Source organism: Sorghum bicolor, chromosome 2 (assembly GCF_000003195.3).
Source record: "Sorghum bicolor cultivar BTx623 chromosome 2, Sorghum_bicolor_NCBIv3, whole genome shotgun sequence".
Lineage (NCBI taxonomy): Eukaryota > Viridiplantae > Streptophyta > Magnoliopsida > Poales > Poaceae > Sorghum > Sorghum bicolor.
In genome coordinates, this window is record NC_012871.2 from 63,757,732 (window position 1) to 63,779,539 (window position 21,808).

The 21,808-nt window shown below is 44.5% G+C and overlaps 1 protein-coding gene across 1 annotated transcript; it reads left to right on the plus strand.

Moving 5' to 3' along the window:
- On the plus strand, positions 11,908 to 15,904 carry LOC8054742 (3-hydroxy-3-methylglutaryl-coenzyme A reductase 3). Its single transcript, XM_002460414.2, has 4 exons — positions 11,908 to 12,978; positions 13,239 to 13,420; positions 14,094 to 14,440; positions 15,105 to 15,904. Exons 1-4 carry the CDS (start codon positions 12,029 to 12,031, stop codon positions 15,375 to 15,377), a joined length of 1,752 nt encoding a protein of 583 aa, XP_002460459.1. The 5' UTR covers positions 11,908 to 12,028; the 3' UTR covers positions 15,378 to 15,904.

Below are 21,808 nucleotides of genomic sequence, written 5' to 3' on the forward strand. Positions count from 1 at the left end.
ATCCGTAAAAATGGGTATCATATCGAAACCCATCACCAAAATAATGAGGAGTTCCTCCTCATTACAAAGGATAACGGATATGGCAGAGATACTCTCGAAAGAATTCCCTCAACTTCGTCTGGATTGTACTATTCATACATAAAACCCGTACAACATGTTGCGTACAAAGTAATTTTTCAGAATGTCAATGCATTCTAAACTTGGCATGATCGCCTTGGTCACCCTGGCATAGGAATGATGAGAAAAATTACTAGCAATTATGTTGGTCACTCGCTAACCAATGCAAAATTTCCCCAATCCTCGGATTATACTTGCACCGCATGTGCAACAGGGAAATTAATTTTGAGGCCCTCTTCCCTCAAAATCAAAGTTGAACCACTCAACTTCCTTGAAAGCATTCAAGGGGACATATGTGGCCCGATAAATCCTTTATCGGGACCGTTCAGGTACTTCATGGTTCTAATAGACGCATCCACACGATGGTCTCATGTGTCTCTCCTATCGACACGAAATCATGCTTTTGCCAAAATAATTGCGCAAGTTATCAAACTCAAAGCGCAACATCCTGAACATCAAATAAAATCCATTAGGATGGATAACGCTGCTGAATTTTCCTCTTGTGCCTTCAATGACTATTGTATGGCCTTAGGAATACAAGTACAGCATTCCGTCCCATATGTCCATACACAAAATGGGTTAGCCGAGTCTCTCATCAAGAGAATCAAGCTCATTGCTAGACCGCTATTGCAGAATTGCAATCTACCAACCTCATGTTGGGGTCATGCAGTCTTACACGCTGCTGAACTGATTCAATTGCGACCAACTGCATACCATGCAACGTCCCCGTTGCAACTAGTACATGGAAATCCCCCAAGCATTTCCCATCTGCGAAAGTTCGGTTGCGCTACATACGTACCGATCTCACCACCGAAGCGTACAACAATGGGCCCCCATAGAAAATTGGGGATCTATGTGGGATACAAATCTCCGTCGATTATAAAGTATCTGGAGCCCACCACAGGGGACCTCTTTACGGCCCGGTACGCTGATTGTATCTTCAATGAAGATCATTTTCCGGCATTAGGGGGAGACTTACCACATCACAAACAATGCCAGGAAATCAATTGGGATGCCCCAGACATACCCAACTCAGATCCACGTACTTCAGAATCTGAACTCCAAGTTCAGAAAATCATAAATTTGCAACACATTGCAAATAACATGCCAGACGCATTTACTGATTATAAGGGTGTTAAAAAATCCTATAATCCAGCTAGAAATGTACCGGAAAGAGTAGAGGTACCAAATAAAACTATTCAACTCCCTAGTAAGAGGGGGAGAAGTACGGCTATCTCCACGGATACAGCTTCTAGCAAGCAAAGGAAACGGAAGACAAAATCTTCTGATCCAATAAATGCAGCTCAACCTCATGTTGAGAAACACCCAGTGGAGGTTCAACCTTCACATCCCACATCAACAGTGCACTCAATTACTGATGCTGGGACATCGGAATACCCTGATGCGACCATCTTGGGAAATGATGATGCATCAGAAAGGGTCCATGAAATTTCCATCAACTATGCAGAAACTGGAGAGTCATTTGATAGAAAGACTACAATTGTCGACTCATATTTCTCCGCAATGATTGCCGAAATCCTTGAAAATGATCCAGATCCTAAGACCATGGCAGAGTGCAAAACGCGCTCGGACTGGAACCAATGGAAGGATGCAATCCAAGCAGAAATATCCTCGCTCACAAAAAGACAGGTATTCTCACAAGTAATACCTACACCTCCACAAGTATTCCCTGTGGGATTCAAGTGGGTTTTCGTCCGAAAGCGGAACGAGAACAATGAGGTGGTGAGACACAAAGCGAGGCTTGTAGCACAAGGGTTCACGCAGAGACCCGGCATTGACTTCAATGAAACATACTCTCCAGTCATGGGTGGAATAACATTCCGATACTTAATCTCTCTGGCTGTACAAAATCGTCTATCTATGCAGTTGATGGACGTAGTGACTGCATATCTCTATGGGTCACTCGATTCGGACATATACATGAAGGTTCCTGACGGAATCCCAATACCGAATCAAAACGCAAATCGCAACATGTATTGTGTAAAGCTACAGAAATCACTCTATGGCTTAAAACAGTCGGGAAGAATGTGGTATAACCGACTCAGCGAGTACCTTCTGCAGAAGGGCTACTCCAACAGTGATGATTGCCCATGTGTCTTCATCAAGAAATCCCAAACAGGATTCTGCATCATATCGGTGTATGTTGATGATTTAAATATCATCGGCCACAAACAAGATATTGATGAGGCATGCAAACATCTTAAGACGGAGTTCGAGTTGAAGGATTTGGGTAAAACCAAATTCTGCTTAGGCCTACAGCTTGAGCATCTTTCAACTGGAATCTTTGTGCATCAATCTGCATATGTCCAAAAAGTATTGGAGAGATTCAATATGGACAAAGCATATCCTTCCAAAACCCCTATGGTTGTTCGGTCTTTGGGACTAAACACTGATCCATTCAGACCACAAGATGAGGGGGAGGAAATCCTAGGACCTCATGTCCCATACCTTAGTGCTGTTGGAGCACTGATGTACCTTGCCAATAGCACCAGGCCTGACATCGCTTTCGCAGTGAATTTGCTAGCAAGGCACAGTGCCGCTCCTACCAAGAGACATTGGACAGGAGTAAAACAGATCATCAGATATGTTAATGGCACAAGGGATCTCGGATTATTCTTCCAAAGAGGAACAAATCCTGAGATGATAGGATACACCGATGTTGGATATCAATCAGACCCCCATAATGGCAGATCACAAACCGGTTTCGTATTCTTACAAAACGGAACCACCATATCATGGACATCATCCAAGCAAACCTTGGCAACAACGTCCACGAATCATTCTGAAATAGTCGCACTATATGAGGCCTCACGTGAATGCGTTTGGCTTCGCAGAATGATCAACCACATACAACAGTCGTGTGGTCTTAAAGCTATCACAGCTCCAACCATTATCTATGAAGATAATGCTGCTTGTGTTACACAGATGGAGACAGGCTATATCAAGAGCAATATCAACAAACACATCTCTCCAAAGTTGTTCTATCCTCATGAATTACAACAAAAAGGAGAGATTGATATCTTGAAAACCAAATCATGCGACAATCTCGCTGATCTATTCACTAAGTCCCTACCAGCTTCCTCATTTGAAAAATGTGTCAAAGGAATTGGTATGCGACGACTTAGGGATTTGCAAAGTTCAGGGGGAGAAATCTCCTAGACATTGGTCTGTCTACACCATCGTATTATACTCTTTTCTCTCTATGAGATTTTCCTCACAAGGTTTCTCATAAGAAGTTTTTAATGAGATAATATTAACACAAGAGTGTCATATTTCTTGTTTTCCCCACAGGGGTTTTTAAAGGAGTATCAAAGACACATATTGTCCTCTAAACTACAACATGAGTTTTCTCCTGCAAAGGTTTTCTCATATTAGTTTACAATGAGGCAATCATTAAGTGCTATAACTTCCTCCTTCTTTTCCCAAGCGGTTTTAAGGAGTTTTACTATAGCGCATATACACACGTATTTTTCCTCGTTTTTATCCTACAGGAATTTTTGGAGGAGCAATACGATTCATTGATCTCAACAAATGATTCGATCAAGGGGGAGTGTTACGGATATTTTACCGGGGTGATCTCATCTCCTCGGATCCTCTTACGAGGAATCCTATCCTAACTACGACGTCCCCCACGACTGCTTACGGGATATCACCCACGACTACGCACGTACCCGTGGAGACCGGTTCCACCTCCGTGATATCACCCACGACTCATCGTGGGCACGAGTTTACTTGGGGCAAGAGTTTCCTCTCCCCCCGACTTGTATAAATACCCGTGATCAATGAATAAACAGATACCCGGAGTTCATTCTATTCCTCTCTGTTCTCGTACTCTTGCATTCTACTCGCAACATGTTTACGTGGGAGTATTGTTGTGGCCGCTGCCCGCTGTTTAGTGGAAGGAGATGGAGAAATTAAAGAAGCGATTTTGGCGTCGGAAGATTGGCGCTGTCGTCGATTCCACCTTCCCATCGCATCAAATCGACAGAAGAGTCGACCGAATCGAGAGAGGAGGAGGCATCGAATGAGAGCTTCTCGTACAATCCTGCTTCAGCCGGCGATTTCACTTTAAAATTGGAACACACATCCATTCTCGCAATGCAAGACTCTATCACAAATTGGAACACACATCCACCTATGACCTCTGCTACCGTTACCGTGCGTAGTTACATACGCGCACGAGACTGGCAAGCAATGCAAGACTCTATCACAGTTACATACGCGCACGAGGCGGGCAAGCAGTCACGCACACGAGACAAGCGGGGCGCAGAGCCTCGTGCGCGTTTGGTAGGTGCCCACCACCGGCGGCATAGGCTAGAGCTATAGGCCGCGCGCGTGGCGAAGCGGAGCACAAGGCGAGCACGCATGGCGAGCGCCTTGGCCGCTGCCAGCACGTATTGCAAGCATCGCGTCGTCCGTGTCCATGGCGAGTCGCGTGCTCCCACGTCCCGAGACTACGCACGTACGGTAGCAGGTCGTAGGTGTCCGATCCGCCGCCGTCGAAGCAGGCTGTAGCTAGCAGAGCACATGTGCGGCGTGTTTTAGCGCACGCACACCGGCACACGTACTGCCTAGATGAAACGACCTGAATTCGCACGGGCGCAGGCACGTGATTGCTTAGTTTTGGGCCTGTACGTGATTGCTTAGTTTTTGACTTAACTAACACTTAGCCCATACGTGATTGCATTGTTTTGGGCCTGTACGTTTGATTGAGTTAGCTGCGTAATTTGGCGAGAGGTGGCTGCCTCTGTGCCGACTCTATTCCAGACGTGGACACTGCTCGTCGATTAGGCACGTAGCGAGAGGTACACGACGATAACACTGCACGTGGGGTGTCCGACACGGAGCGAGGTCAGTCGAGTCTGTCTATCTAGCAACCATATAGCAACCATATGTTTCATACACTTTTGAACACATAAATTTTTTTACCATAGAATAAAGATTCAACGGCCTTCATCTTTCTTCTACCTCCAGCCTCTAGCCTTCTTCTACCTCCAGACAATCACAAACCACATATTAAAAATCACATAATACAATTTTTTCTATGGAAGGAGAAATCACAAATCACGGAAGAGGAAGAGGAGGAGGAGGCCTACTATAGCCGGATCCGCTGCCGCCAGCGGCGAAACCGCCGCCACCGCTGCTACCATGGCTGGTGTCGGCGGGGGCGGGCGCTAGGAGGCGCGTCGAGCACGGGTGCTGGGAGGCGCGTCGGGCATGGACGTTGGGTGCTCGCCGGCATCGGGGCAGGGAGGAATGAAGCCGCGTCAGGAGGGAGGCGGCGGTCGGGAAGGAGGGAGGGAGGTAGGCATGTCTGAAAAAGGAGGGACGGAGGGAGAAATTGGATGCGGGTCCCAAAGTCATAGACACAGAAAAAACCATGTATTTTTTGTTAGTAAAAACATGGGTGTTGTATAGCATTAGTTTTGTTGAGTAGCATATATATGGACCGAGACGATTGTTTTGATTAGTATAAGACGATGACTAATAAGCGTCGACGGATGGAGTGGCGGATATAAGCCTAGGCTAATATAGCCATAGCTCTAGGTGTGTGAAAGAACCGCTAGAGTAATCTCTTTGTTTTTTTCCAGCTAAATCAATGTATTAGTATTATTTTTATCATTAGCATATGATCCGATGTTGGAGGTTTAAAGTATTGAACATCGTCACTTGCCGGATGTACGTGTGCGCACGGCCTTGGCTGGCCGCTGGTGAGGTGAGGGCCGTCGCCGCCAGTCCGGCGGTTGTATAGGGAGCAAGCTTAGGAGTGTGGCACGCAAAGTTTGAGCAATATCGAAAGGCAAAACGTGATATCATGTAGACGACCGTGCCGATCGAGCAGGTGCATGTAGCTAGCAGTCCTCCTAACTCCTAACAGCCAGTACACGTTTCACTACTAATCACTAGCTAGCCGACGACGGAAGATAGATCTCTCGGCTTGGAGACATGCACGCACGCACGGAGGAGGAGAAGAGGACGACGTGCTGGTAGTACAAGCCGGTACGTTTTTGCTTCCTGGCGATTACGACTGCGGCCGGGTCTCTGGTCCGCGCGCGACGACCGCGTTAAATTTGCACGTCGTCCGTGTACGGTTCGGGCGCGCGCAGGTGGTGTGGCCGTGTGGCCGTCGGCGGGGCCGTCGCCCGTCGCCCCAACCACCGCCGCCCGCCGTCGCTTCGCTTCGACGACCGCATTCAGTGGCGCGCGCGGGGGCCGGCGCGTGGCAGCCATCCCTTCGCCTCGACGGCATTCTTCGATCCGCCATTGTTATGATATCCATCGTCGTGCGCGTCCCTCTCGCTCCGAAGGCGACAACTCGCTCGTCGTATAATAATACTCCCGCGGCCATGTATGCGGTCGTCGCATCCGGCATCGATCGTATGGATGGATGGACACGACCACACTGATCTCCCTGCCATGTGTGTCCATATGCAGACCGCGCCGCGCGGCACAAATGCTCGCCGCAGAATAGTGATACACTGCCAACTGCCATGCCCTTAGCCTTAGCCCCATACCGATACCATTCACTCCTGCTTCAATGTGCTCCTCCTATATAATTATTAGTATGTGTTAGTATGACGTCCTCAATAACAACTTGCGAGTACTAGCTAGCTAGATGAGGCTTAAAAATAAAAATAAAAAAATATTATAGTGGAAGATTATGTGAGTTTTGAGTAAGTTGTTTATGAAATATTGTGCTAGACTAGCTATTTAAAAATCGTTAACTATTAAATTTTTTTAATAACTAATAAATTTTTTTTTAGACAAGCTATTTAAAAACTATTGCGAATGACCGTAGGAAGTCAGCAGTGAGAGAACTACGCTCAGCAGGCCAAATGAATGCTGTAGCTTTCGGTCAGACAGTGTTCAACATAATGGCAGATAGGGATGGGAATAGACCGGATCGATTCTACTCATAAAAATAAGGTTACTACAGGTCACAGAAACCGAGCTTAATAAAGTTTAGAATACACCGATAGAATTGAAACCTATTGGCCTAGTTAATAACATGGATCGGTCCAATCACCATACATGTAACAATCTTGCTTTAAATAAGGATTTGTTTGGCACTACTCAACTTTCCTAGTAAAGCTGAGCAACTTTATATGTATATGAAGTTAAGCTATTCTATTTTGAGAAAAGTGTTTGGTAAAAATTGCTTCACCAACAACTTTATGCATAGATGAGAGAAAAAAAATTAGGGAGAGAGCTGTAATATATAAGCTACTTTTTTCAGTTTCATCTCAACTTATATCTTTGTGAGAAGAGAAAAAAAACAGCTTTACTCATGAAGCTGTTTTAGAAATATATACATGAGGATTAGGTTGATTTCACCAAAATTTATGAAATAAACTCATAAAATACGGGATGACTCTACGAACTAAACACACCATTAATTTGCATTCTTAGTCGACAGTACTAGCCTACTAGTACGTGCTAGGAGGAATGCAATGTATTCATATATCGTATAAAAAGGCGGCTACAAGCCAACAAAAGGAGTATATGACGACGATCGTCGACGATTCAAATGGGACTGGAAACTGCAGTTTGATGAACGAAAGCTGACTGACGCTGCAGCTCGTGTGGCGACTTGCGACGACCCCTTTTATGGCGGTGTGGATGTGGACACATACGAATTTTTTTTTCTGTGGAGGACGTGATCTCATTAATCATTGCTACTATGGAATCAATTTTCAGTCGCGGTCCAAGTCCATATCGATTTAAAGAGAAGATTTCTCCAACTACTTCTTTTCATGTATAACTATAGGAATCCATTACTCCCTCTATTTCAAATTATAATATATTTTGATGTTTTTTACATAGTACATATCTATCCATTATCTAAAAATCTAAAAAAGTTAAAATATCTTATAATTTGGAAATTAAATGGATACTATGGAAATAAAAAATTGATTTTTAAAAAGAACTTTCTCTAATCTAAAAGAAATAAAAAATTAAAATTGCCTTGATAAATACAAAAAAAATGCCCGCGAGTGCCACACTACTACACTAGGAAAGTTGACACTAAAGGACGCTAATTGTAACTAAAGAATGATACTGGTCCTGTTCGCCTGCTGATCCCAGTGCTCGTCAGCAGCCATCATATAGTATTTTACGCTAACAAAGGCCACAGCGGCAGCCGAGGTAGCGCTGCCTTGAAGTGCAGCCGAATGGAGCCACTGGTGAATCTGGTTATAAATATTTGAGCTTCTCAATGATTTTGAATTGAATGAAAAAGGTTTGAACTATAAAATTTAGATTAAGTCGAAACTACAGGTTTGGTTTATAACATCTTTTCATTCACTACTAGAAATCCAACTTACGTGCCAACCGAGAAGTACAATAGCCAACGGGCAGTTGGGAAGATTATAAATGGCCAACGATTAAGGTTTTAGCTATGGTTAGAAGTTTAACCGTACCGTCAGTCATTGTATCAAATACACAACGATACATAATATTAATGACCGTTAGGTATTGACCAGTCATAAAGATCGTAAAAAAATCAGTGCTCAAATAAAAATTGAAATGCTCTATAGTATTTTGTAACAAATTTGTTCATTAAACAGTTACTCATTGTGTTATTTAAGGCTTTGTGTATTTCGAAATTTCATGGCCGAGATTTTTTAGAGTTGAGGTTTGTCTTTGGATAAATCATATAGAGATTTAAAGAAGGGAGTATAGATCCTTACTACTTGTACTTTAGGTAAATCTACCATATTGATAGTGCATTGTTCTTCTACCAAGAGTGGCCGACAAGAACTTACTGACGCTATACACTTGGCTATTATCTTGCCAAAGGTGTAGGACAATGCCCAACGGTTTAAAAATTGTTGGCCATTCTCAGGGCACTCTAAATTTTAAAAATTACATGTAGTTTCTATAGCTATTAACTTTTATAGACACCATATCGTTGGCCATTCTTACTCTCAATAACTTTTTATCCAATCACATTCATTCTCTCTGTATTCTCAACCAATCATATCACTTCATGCCGTGGATCTCGTGTAGACATGATTTCTAACTTAGACCCAGTTTCTATGATTTTTGCTCACTCTCTTCAATAACTACCTTGTCACATCAACAAAATGCTTAGGTGACACTACAATTAATGTCTATAGAAACTATGATTGTTTCTGCATTGGGAGTGCCTTTACAATCCTAATAATGATTAGAGATAGTTTGGAAAATTCAAAATATAATTTTTAAAACATAATTCCAGGACCTTAATGATTTCAAATAAAAAAATTCCAACGCCCTTACAACTTTTACATAAAATTCATCTTGACCTAACTTATTTAGAAAAGTAACATTTGTTTTTGTGCTACACCTATGTTTAGAGGCTGGTTATTATATTGCTAACTGCCTTTAGAAAATTTTATTTTTTGGAGGTGAATATTGGAAACACTGGCCACCTTTAGAAATAGGTTTCTAGAGGTGCTTTCAACCATCTCTAAAAATAAAGGACATTTGTAAAAGGTGTCTAGAAGCATCAAACCCTTTAGATTTCTAGAGACGAACTACTCTGAAATTATTTTCGGATATGGTTAAAAAAAATCATTTCTACAATGTATAAGATTGGCCGACTGAAGTGATGCATGTAGAAGACGCGCACTGCAATCACTCAACGTCTAAGTCTCCTAGCTATTTATGGAGGTCAAATAAACATGATTGCCTGGCGTAGTGGCGTGAGAGACAAACCAGCTGGGTTTGTACTCCAGGTTCATTTGAGGCACATGCAATTTCTTCCAGGGTTTGAACCAAACTAGTGCAGCTCTATACAGGCATGTCATGAGAACTCATTACCTACACTCCGTACTTACGTAGTACTCCTACTAGTTTTTGCGTATTTTCGTGCATTGTACTGCCTGTCCCGGCTGTCTGTGGTGGAATTAAGCAGAGCCTCACATCGATCACAACTGGTCCTTGTTGAATAGCGGACAGATAGTTATTATTGTTTAGTTGGTAAAAGTTTTAGATTTAGCTACTGTAGCACTTTTGCTTGTATTTGATAATTATTGTTTATTATGGACTAACGAGATTCAAAAGATTTGTCTCGTAAATTATAAGCAAACTGTATAATTAGTTATTTTTTATTTATATTCAATGTTTTATGTATGTATTTAAAGATTTGATGTAATGAAGAATTTTAAAAAAATAGAATTTTTTTTAGGATTTAAGGCCATAGACGGTGTACCGCTGCCACGGGTGAACTGAAGGGTCTTTGGGTCAGCTGGCTCTAATTTCCGATCATGTTTTATGTGTTCAATCGTCATGACCATGCTCTATATCACTATTCCAAGACGATACGTCTCAACTATCGGAAGGAAAGGAACGTGCGTACATTTGTATAAAAAAAATACATGTAGATGCTCCGACATTGTGTAAGGCCTTGTTTAGTTCGCAAAATTTTTGGTTTTTAGCTACTGTAGTATTTTCGTTTTAATTTTACAAATATTATCCAATCACAGAGTAACTATGCTTAAAAGATTCACCTCACAAATTACAGATAAACTGTGCAGTTAGTTTTTATTTTCATCTATATTTAATGTTCCATGCATGTGACCAAAGATTCAATGTGACGGAAAATCTTAAATTTTTTTGCCAACTAAACAAGGCCTAATAACTATGCTCGATATGACCTAGTAGAGGCTACTATCTTGTTTAGAGCAAGGTTAATAATATAACATTTGGTTGGCTGAGCTTACCTACATACCAACCCACTCATTTAGGCCATGTTTAGATCTCTTTAGTTTTTTTTGCCAGTTTTTAAGATTTTAGTTTTTAAAAGCTACTCAGTCCATATCAAATTATAAGTCATTTCAAGAATCTTGGAGAATCAAATCATCTAAAGTTTGACTAAATTTATGTAATAAGATAATAATATTTATAGTGTCAACTTAGTATCATTACATTCTTCATTAATTATATTTTCATAGTATACCTATTTGATGTTATAAATCGTTTTAATTATCTCTATAATTTTGATCAAAGTTGAGATGCTTTGACTCTCCAACATTCTTGGAATGACTTATAGGTCTTGTTTACTTCAAAAAATTTTGCAAAATAGGAACAATACCATTTTCGTTTGTATTTGACAAATATTGTGCAATCATGGACTAACTAGACTCAAAAAAATCGTCTCATAAATTACAGGTAAATTGTGTAATTAGTTATTTCTTTTATTAGTACTTCATACATGTGCAGCAAGATTCAATGTGATGAGGAATATGAAAAATTTTGTAAAATATTTTAGAAACTAAACAAGACCATAATTTAGGATGGGGGAGTATATGAGATCCAAACAAGCTAGTTTTTGTACTTTAACTCTAAAATTTAAAGGAGGAAATCCAAAGAAGTTCTTGGTGGCGGCACTCGACTAGCCCGTTGGTACCTACCTCGCTAGGACGTGTGGAGAGGGCATTGGCCATTCAGGTCACGTAACGTGCGTACGTGACAGAACTAGCAACAGAAGTGCACTATATATGGTAGCAGAAACGAAGTTAGAAACGGGCTGGAAAGTGGACACCATCTAGGCGTGCATACCTGTCCGCCTGTCCAGAGTCCAGACAACCCAAACCATCCAACTGTAGCCGCAGCGGCCCGGGCCCCGGGCCGGCTCGAGAGCAGAGCAGCAACAGCCAGCCAGCCGAGGAGGGAGGGAGAGAGGCCAGGCACGGCTGGGGCCCAACGAACCATGGTGGGCCCAGCCTGTCAACGAGTCCGCTGAGCTCAGGGTAGCGGCGGCGAAGCTATATGAGAGCGCCCGGCTCGAGATCGATCCCTCCTCCCAAATCAAATCCCCAAACCCCCCCGGGCCACTGCTTCTGCTCCTCCTCCTCCTCCTCCGCCGCCGCGCGGTCGAGCGCCGACGAGCGAGCCCGCCCGCCCTATGGCCATGGAGGTCCGCCGCAGGGTTCCGCCGCCGCACGGGAGCACCGCCCCGCGGCGCCAGCCGGCGGCCGGGGCCGGCGAGGGGGAGCGGGTGCGTGTGCAGGCGGGGGACGCGCTGCCGCTGCCGATCCGGCACACGAACCTCATCTTCTCGGCGCTGTTCGCCGCGTCGCTGGTGTACCTGATGCGGCGGTGGCGGGAGAAGATCCGCGCCTCCACGCCGCTCCACGTCGTCTCCCTCGCCGAGATCTTCGCCATCTGCGGCCTCGTCGCGTCGCTCATCTACCTCCTCAGCTTCTTCGGGATCGCCTTCGTGCAGTCCGTCGTCTCCAACAGCGACGACGAGGAGGACTTCATCATCGACTCCCGCCACAAGCAGGCGCGGGCGCCGCTGCCGCCGCCCGCGCCGGCGCCGGCCCCGTGCTCCCTGCTGGGGAGCCCCGCCGCCGCCCCCGAGAAAATGCCGGAGGAGGACGAGGAGATCGTGGCCGCGGTTGTGTCAGGGAAGATCCCGTCCTACGTGCTCGAGACTAGGCTGGGAGATTGCCGCCGGGCCGCCGGGATCAGGCGGGAGGCGCTGCGCCGGATCACCGGGAGGGACATGGACGGGCTCCCGCTCGACGGCTTCGACTACGCGTCCATCCTCGGCCAGTGCTGCGAGCTGCCGGTGGGGTACGTCCAGCTTCCCGTGGGCGTTGCCGGCCCGCTCCTGCTCGACGGCCGCCGCCTCTACGTACCAATGGCCACCACCGAGGGCTGCCTCGTCGCCAGCACGAACCGCGGGTGCAAGGCCATTGCCGAGTCCGGTGGCGCCTCCAGTGTCGTGCTCAAGGACGGGATGACGCGAGCCCCGGCCGTCCGGTTCCCGTCTGCACGCCGCGCCGCCGAGCTCAAGGCCTTCTTGGAGGACCCAGCGAACTTTGACACCCTGGCTGTGGTGTTTAACAGGTAAGGACGCTAGATTCCAAATCAACGTCATATCGTCCCTTTCGCTTTCGACCCATGCTCCACGCGCTCAACGATTACCATTAGGCTAGGGGGTGCTCTTGTGCTTGGCGACACGTCTCTGTGCATCCATCCCGATCAAAGCAACAGTTGCCATCCGACAATTTTTGGACCCATAAATTGCCTGTCCTGTTGCCCTGTTTTTGAACTTGAGGATTTAGACTGATCATGTGACCAACCTGTTTTGGGAAATATTTGTGCAGATCGAGCAGATTTGGAAGGCTGCAGGGAGTGAAGTGTGCGATTGCAGGGAGGAACCTGTACATGAGGTTTAGCTGCAGCACAGGGGATGCCATGGGGATGAACATGGTCTCCAAAGGTGTACAGAACGTGCTGGACTACCTCCAGGCTGACTTCCCTGATATGGATGTCATCAGCATATCAGGTTTTCCCATGTTATAAATTCTTAAGCTCTGTTTGTGAATTTGAAGTTCTTTATTGTGCATCTGGTTGTTTCTGTTTGAGATAAGCACATTCGAATTCAGGAACCAGGTAGAAAAAAAATCTTACTGATTATACTTCCTTTGATTCAAAATATGAGTCCATTCAGGCATCGACACTGTCTCTAATACAACACTATGATTATTGACTAGCAATATGTATGAAATACAATATCTTAAATGGAAATAAATATAGTTTATGATGAAAATTATTGTTCATAATCTGTATAGTATGCTAATCTTATGTTGGAAATCTATAAAGAATCTTAAATATTGATAGTACAAAGGTAAAAAAAAGGTTTGACTTGGAGCAAACATAGATGGACTTATATTTATGAAAGCCATTTTTCTAACTCAGATAGACTGGGAACAATCTAGGCATGATCCCAGTAGCTGATGTTGACAGTTGACTTCAGCTGCGCCTTTCTGTCTGGTTCGTCCACCTGTATGCAATGAACATTTGAAGTACTAGTACTTATATGGATAATTCACCCAGAATAAGTATATATTTTGTCGTTTTTTTGGGTGCAATCTTTATTAGAACCCAAAAAATTATCTCTTGCCATGTATCTTTGATGCCTTGTGTTTACCTAACTAATATAATCTGTAACAAAATAGGTAACTTCTGTTCCGACAAGAAGTCAGCTGCTGTGAACTGGATTGATGGCCGTGGGAAGTCGGTGGTTTGTGAGGCAGTAATCAAGGAAGAAGTTGTGAAAAAGGTTCTCAAGACAAACGTTCAGGCTCTTGTAGAATTGAACGTGATCAAGAACCTTGCTGGTTCAGCTGTTGCTGGAGCTCTTGGGGGTTTCAATGCCCATGCAAGTAACATTGTGGCAGCCATCTTCATTGCCACTGGTCAGGACCCTGCACAGAACGTGGAGAGTTCCCAGTGCATCACGATGTTAGAAGCTATAAATGATGGCAAAGATCTCCACATCTCCGTTACTATGCCATCTATCGAGGTTTGAAACATCCTATGTTAATTATGTCTTGCTCTTCGTGGAATTTATGATCCCTAATAACTAATAATTTGGCATCCATGAATCTTTTTAAGACCTAGTGTTTGATTGAAACAATTATATACCATGCCCCACTAAAAATAGTTAATTAGTAATTACAATAAATATATTGATAGCATCAAATTCCCTTGTTTAAAACTTTTAATCTGTGGTACTCTCATGGTAACACTATTTGCTTCATCATTCTAAAGTATCCCTTCATTGAGTATATACATGGAACCTAGGAACTTGATCAACAAATCATTGTACAGTTTAATGACTAGCTATGCTGTTATGATCTTTAGAATAATGGATGGGGACTATGTCATTACATCATGGCCTTACCTATATTAGTTATTACATTCCTACTTGATCTGGTTTGTATATAAAAAAAAAATCTAGCAGTTGTTCATTCTTGTTTTCATAATCAGCAGGCGCTGGCAGTAGCAGTCCATGTCTGTTTGATTAGCGTTTAATCTTGTAATTTTCTGTTTGCTATTATTGAGATGGCATCTGGAATGTTAACGGTCTATGCCATACACTTGCAGAAGATTGTTTGCTAGTGTCATTATCTTATGGCCATGCATTATGCTATAGCTGATGAGGTGTTGTCCTAACCCAAACACAGGTTGGCACAGTTGGTGGAGGCACGCAGCTGGCCTCACAATCTGCCTGCTTGGACCTGCTTGGCGTCAAAGGTGCTAACAGGGAATCTCCAGGGTCCAACGCGAGGCTCTTGGCCACGGTGGTTGCTGGTGCAGTCCTAGCTGGGGAGCTGTCCCTCATCTCTGCGCAGGCCGCTGGCCATCTGGTCCGGAGCCACATGAAATACAACAGATCCAGCAGAGACATGTCCAAGGCCCTTGCAGAGGCAACAACAGACATACCCAAGAAATGCTGAATAATATCCAGTTGTTGTTTTATACCCCTTTGGGTGAAGGGAGCAGAAAGGGTCTCACAGGATGATTTCCTTGCGGCATGCTCAGGTGGAAAGGGGGAAAAAATCCTTCAGGCGAAAAGAGAGAATTAAGTCGACATGTCATATTTACCAGGCGGTGAGACCTGTTGGGGATCCTGGAGTATGACCTATTTAATTCGTTGATGTTGTTGTTATAGTTCCTCTACCGTCGTTGACCCTGCTTCTAGCATCTTGTTTTGCCCGTCCCTTGGGCATTGGAGAATCTGATCTGACCATGGGTTTTGTCCCAAGCTTGTATCACAGTGGCGTATCCAGTGACCCCATAGGGATCTCTGCTTTGCCGCGGTTCCATCGCAGAAAAGTTTTGCGCTGGCAACTGCCGGGTGCTTTGTATTTCAGCTTTGTAAATTTACTTTTTTATTGTCCAAACCTTTTGAGTCGAAGAGTCAGTGGAGTCGGTGATGTGGTTGTAAAGAAGAGGGTGTGGTTCAGAACAGTTTTTTATTATACATCATGATGTTGCCTCTCCGCTTTCTCTATATCGTGCTCATCTCAATTGCATGCTCCGGTCCCGGTTGGCTGCCTGTCCACGGATCAGGTTTATGATTTAATATAAACCTGACGCTTTAGCAAAGCCAGATGCCGTTCACCATCTTCTATCGGTCGTCAGTGCTTTGGGATCCAAAGGTTGTTTCTAGACAAGTAGGAGTAACACTAATACACGGGAAGATTTGTCTCTCTTGCGAAGCAGGAATTTCAGCAATTTGCAAGGAGGTAGAGATTCCTTGGAGGAATACTGGCGTGGAAAATGGTCCACCGCTTGTCAAACAAGCCCATCTTGAACGAGGTTCGCGTGCTCCAGTGCGTGGTCAGTCTACTCCTCTGCTCCTGTGCGCGGTCTAACCTCTTGCCGATGCACGCAACGCAAGGGCAAATGGGCAATGCTTTGATGCTGCGCATGTGGAGTGTGGTTACTGTACTTGGTTAGAGGTCAAATGCAATGCACGACCGCTACCGATTTGGACCAACGGCCCGGCATTGCACATGGCATGGCCCCTTACGGATTTTATAGTACGCCTTTCCCCAGCCCTCACGCCTCGCTAGCTGGTGATCCGATTAAGACGATCGCTCGTCACGGTGTGCCGTGTGCAAGTGCCAGTTCGCTTCAGCTATCGACTACCCCTCCGTCCATGAAAGAGTCAATTTCTAGAGTTGTCCTAAGTCAAATTTTTTAAACTTTGACCAAATTTCTAGAAAAAAATGCTAAGATTTCTAGTATCAAATTAGTATTATTAGATTCATCATAGAATATATTTTCATATAATGTGTATTTTATATAATAGATATTGCTATTTTTTTCTATAAAGTTAGTCAAACTTTAAAAAGTTTGACTGGCACGGATCCTAGGAATTGATTCTTTCGTAGATGGAGGGAGTATTTAGTAGTATTTTTTAATAAATTTATCAATTATTTAATAATATTTTTATTTTATAGTAAATTAGCTACAATATTTTCACAGTTAATCCCGAGGTCCGCTTCAGTCGATCGTTGTTGCCCGGCCGGGCGAGCCACCGCTCCAGACAGCAAGTACATCGCATGTGACTGGCTGGCGATTTGGCTGCTTGCTGCTGCCACTTTCTCCGTGTCGCAGCCGTCAGTGGACCTACTGTGTCAGGGTACGAGAAGCTCAGCCTCACTGGCGCGCATGTCCGAACCATTCTCACGACGGGCTCCGCGCCTCCGCCGTCCCCTCTTCTCGACACCTCCGGCGTTGACTGGGTCTCCAAGTCCACGGTTGATTTGGTTCGCAGTACACGGACGCGCGGTGCCTGATACTACCTCCGACAATTTATTGAAGTCATTTTAGTGTTATGTGCAGTGACTAAAAAATTTAATTCGGCCAGTGAAAAGAGGTGCATTCGGATAGTTGAATTAATTAGATAAATAAGAAAAACCATATGTGTTTGGGAAAAGATAAAAATAGTAATTTTTAGCATAGACAACTTTGATTCTTAAGAAATTTTTTAAAGATAACTCTCGATGATAAATGGATGGAGAGAGTATCTGCTTTTTTAACTGGGAAGTCGCAAATGGACCACGGCCCAGCACCACGCAGATCACCCAGCTCTTCATCCGGTTGGTGGGCAAGATCATACAAGTGGGCCGGCCCCAGCGAAACCCTCACCCCCTAGTGTGGTAGGCGTCGTCCTGTTATCTTTGGTGCGCAGTAGTCACGAAGAGGCCAGGCTTAATGTTATCTGGGCTGAGTTTTGTGGTACACACGTACCGGGGTTTTGTGGATCATGTACGACTGGGCCTAGATACTTTGGTGCGCAGTCGAACCTAAGAGGCCGGGCTCCATTTTGTCAAAAAAAGAGAGGAGAGGCCGGGCTCAAGTCCGGGCCGTGTTTTGTGGTGTAGTACAAGGTTGTCTTGGCCCCTTGGGAATCTTTGAATCTCGAACGTGGTGGTCACGACGCGGAAGGTCTCCATTGCGCTGTGACGGTACGCGCCCGTTTTGTCTAGACGTACAACGGTACAAGCACACAATCCTCCGTTCCGTATCTGATGATGATGATGATGTGGACGTGGCGCACGATTATTTTTCTTTTGTTTGTTCTGATCACCCAGCAGGCCGGCTAGTATTTGTTTGTAATAATGACATTTTGCACTCATGACCATCTGCTGCTTTTTTCTCTCCCCCTTTGTTGGTTTGTTCGTTCATCTCATCTGCGTTTTCTGGTACATAGTCTCTCTGGACTCTGGAACAACGGGTGGAGGAGGATTGGCGCACACGAGTGGCCTCATCTCATCGGCCGGAGATCTGGAGTGGAGCAACGTTACTCGGTCCTGGGCAGTTGCTACGATACAAAGCAACATGCGTTTTTTTTTTAAAAAAAAAGATATAAGCAACATGCTGCAAAAGCATCCCGATCGGTCATCATCGTGAACAGCTAGAATAAGAAACGCCGAATCGGAGGCAATTGTAAACCTGTATACTGCTAGGGAACGCTAGTGAAAACTACAACCTTCATGAAAACCCCTACAAACCACGAAAAAAACTTGTCTAAATTCACCAAAAAATCACACATGGAGATAATATGATGATACAAAAACTTGTAAAATATCTTCTCCAAACTCGAATTCGTTTGTGAGATATAAAAATAACAAATTTCTAACAAATCTTGTGGACAGCTTTTTGGCTTGAAATTTGTTATTTTTATATTTCACAAACGAATTTGAGTTTAGACAATATATTTTACAAAGTTGTGTATCATCATATCATATATATGTGTGTGATTTTTTGATGAATTTAGACGACTTTTTTGCCATAGTTTGCACGAGTTTTTATAAAAGTTGTTGTGGGAACTAATGAATTTTCGCCGTCTGTTCAGGTCTAATTTTATTGCTTCCTACTCGATGCGTGAAGGTGTTCAAAGGCTGATTCAGGGGCTGTTTGGTTGCTAGCCACAGTTTGCCACACTTTTACCTTAGACATGTTTGACAAAGTTGGCAAGTGTTTGGTTGACAACTAAGTTTAGGCGTGATTATTTTGGGCTCCACATGTCATAGAGTTAAAAAGTTTGGCAAGATTCCTTTAGACATGGCAAAGTGTGGCAGCCAATTTGCTAACCATACTTTTTTGTGGTTTGCCACACTTACCTAAAGTTAGTTGTGGTAAACTATGGCTAGCAACCAAACATCCCCTGTCCCAGCGAGGACCCTTTCAAAAAGAAAAAAAAACCAAGCTAGGCAGACACCCATACATCTTCCTCCAAATGTCCCCCATAAAGCTGGGCCTTGTTTAGTTCCTAAAATATTATACAAAAATTTTCATATTTCTCATCATATCGAATCATATGCATGGAGCATTAATAAAGAAAAAAGAAATAACTAATTACATAGTTTAACTATAATTTGCGAGACGAATCTTTTAAGCCTAGTTAGTACATGATTGGATAATATTTGTCAAATAAAAAAAATATTACTATTTTTATTTTACAAAATTTTTTTGAAGTAAACAAGGCCCTGACATGGTATCTGAATTCCTTCAAACGGCAGCATTATTTATGCAGATTGTAGGAGTATAAGTGACTGTATAGCAGTTCGAAATGGTAATCGCTCCATATACTCCTGCTAGCCCCGGACGGAGATGACAACTCTAGACTACTCGCAAACACCCCAACAAGACCACTCAATTACTAGTCGGCTAGTCGCTCTCTTATCTTGTTGGGTAGGAGGGCCAGATCTGCGTGCCGTGATCTCAGATCCAGTTTCTCTGCCTCTCCAAGAGCATTTACGCGAGTCGCCGAGTCTCACTGTTCCGCCCGTGGCCGGTGTCCAGAAGAGCCCAGAGATCCAGTGACAGGAGGCTGCCCACGCCCGCCACCAGGCCGGCGCACGCGTGATTTTGCTTTCGATGCCTGGAACAACCTGATCCTGATCCTGATCCGATGAGCTAGCTGTACTAGCTCGACCTGTGCCATGCGCATGGGCTCGCTCGCCCCGTGACGCCTCCGCGCCGGCCTGGGCGGCCGCGTCGTTGCTCGTTCCAACGGCCTGGGCATAAGCACGCGCGCCCCGATCGTTTCGTGTGCCTGTGACGCCAAACTCACGCGCGCGCTCGACGCTGCGGAGGCCGGCCGGTGGGTGTTTCACTGTCCAGGGAAGCTAGCCGGCGCTGCACGCCACGGCAGTCGGCGCCTTGCCGGCCTAATCGTGTCCAGCCACGGCGCGCGCTCTGCGTGGTTCCTTCCTCCGTGGGCTGCAGCAGTCCTGATCAGAAAAATGGACTTCCGTGCAAGGAAGAAAAACCGGCGCGTGCTTTGCTTTGGAAACAAATTTCCTGAAGAAAAGAAGCCGGCGCTTCCACAGTGCCAGTGGTGGTACTGGTACCTGCAGGTGCATTTTTTTTTTTCCCTTCAGGAAATGCAACGCGATTTTGTTCTTACGTTGAACAGGGAAACGCGTGGAACATTCTTGAGCTCGAAACAAGGAGGCTGTTTCGACGGAAATACTACGTGCAGGGTGGTTACGTAAACTACCGGTAGCTGGTAGAGATATGGCGTGGTCAGGTCAAGAATCCCTGCTGGTGCTCACCACGTCGTTTCGGTTCAGTTAGTTCATTCTGCGTAGGTAAGCAAAAGCGGTCATTGATGTCGAACGGAACCCTATTCTCAGGGGTGGGGGAGGGGAAAAAAAAGGGTGAACAGAAGCATGGACTATCGACCTATCGTACAGGGGGAATGGGAGCGCACTCAAATTCTGGAGAAGCGGCTCAATGCATTGATGGCGTTTTCGGGTACAGAGAAAAATTACCATGAGGCAATCACCGCCTGTCATCTACGGAGTGGAGTACTCATCTTTCCATAAAAGTGTACTCCCACGTGTGCAGTGGTTTCTGTAAATGGTAAAGTTGGACATGGTGTATGGAGCTCGCCCACCACGAACCAACCCGGGTGAACGACAATGATCCTGATAACGCACTTGCAGGACAGACTGGGCGCGACTACAGTCTGCAGAAATGCTGATGAAGATGAGGCACTGATGATGATGTGCAACTCCCTTCTCTCTCTCTCTCTCTCTCTCTGAGAAAGTAAGGCCTTGTTTAGTTTCGAAAATGAAAACTTTTCGGTACTGTAGCACTTTCGTTTGTTTGTCACAAATATTATTCAATCATAGACTAACTAGGATCAAAAGATTCGTCTCGTGATTTGCAGCTAAACTGTGTAATTAGTTTTTGTTTTCGTCTATATTTAATGTTTTATGCATGTGCCATAAGATTCGATGTGACGGGGAATCTTGAAAAATTTTTGGTTTTCAGAGTGAACTAAAAAAAGGCCTAATAGAGAAAAGTAGGAAGTGGTGCCTGTATCCAGAACAAAAACAGCGAAAGCAAGCAACATGCTGGCGCCTCCGGTCAGTCAAACGCATTGGCCGGACACAAAGCAAAGCTTCTTCTGATCCACTTGGCTGTGTGTGTGAAACGACCCGAGGATTACGCCTTTACCCCACGTGCACGCCTGCCTGCCTGCCTTGCCCTTAAGGCCTGTTTAGATTGGGAACGAAAATTTTTTAGGTGTCACATCAGATGTTCGGGAGGATGTCGGGAGGGGGTTTTAGAAACTAATAAAAAAACAAATTACATAGCTCATCAGGAAACTGCAAGACAAATTTATTAAGCATAACTAATCTGTCATTAGCATATGTGGGTTACTGTAGCACTTAAGGCTAATCATGGAGTAACTAGGCTTAAAAGATTCGTCTCGCGATTCTCAACTAAACTGTGTAATTAGTTTATTTTTTTATATACATTTAATGTTCTATGCATGTGTCCAAAGATTCAATGGGATGGATGAAAAATTTTTAGGTGGGGAACTAAACAGGGCCTTAGTTCAGCTGAAAACCAAAAA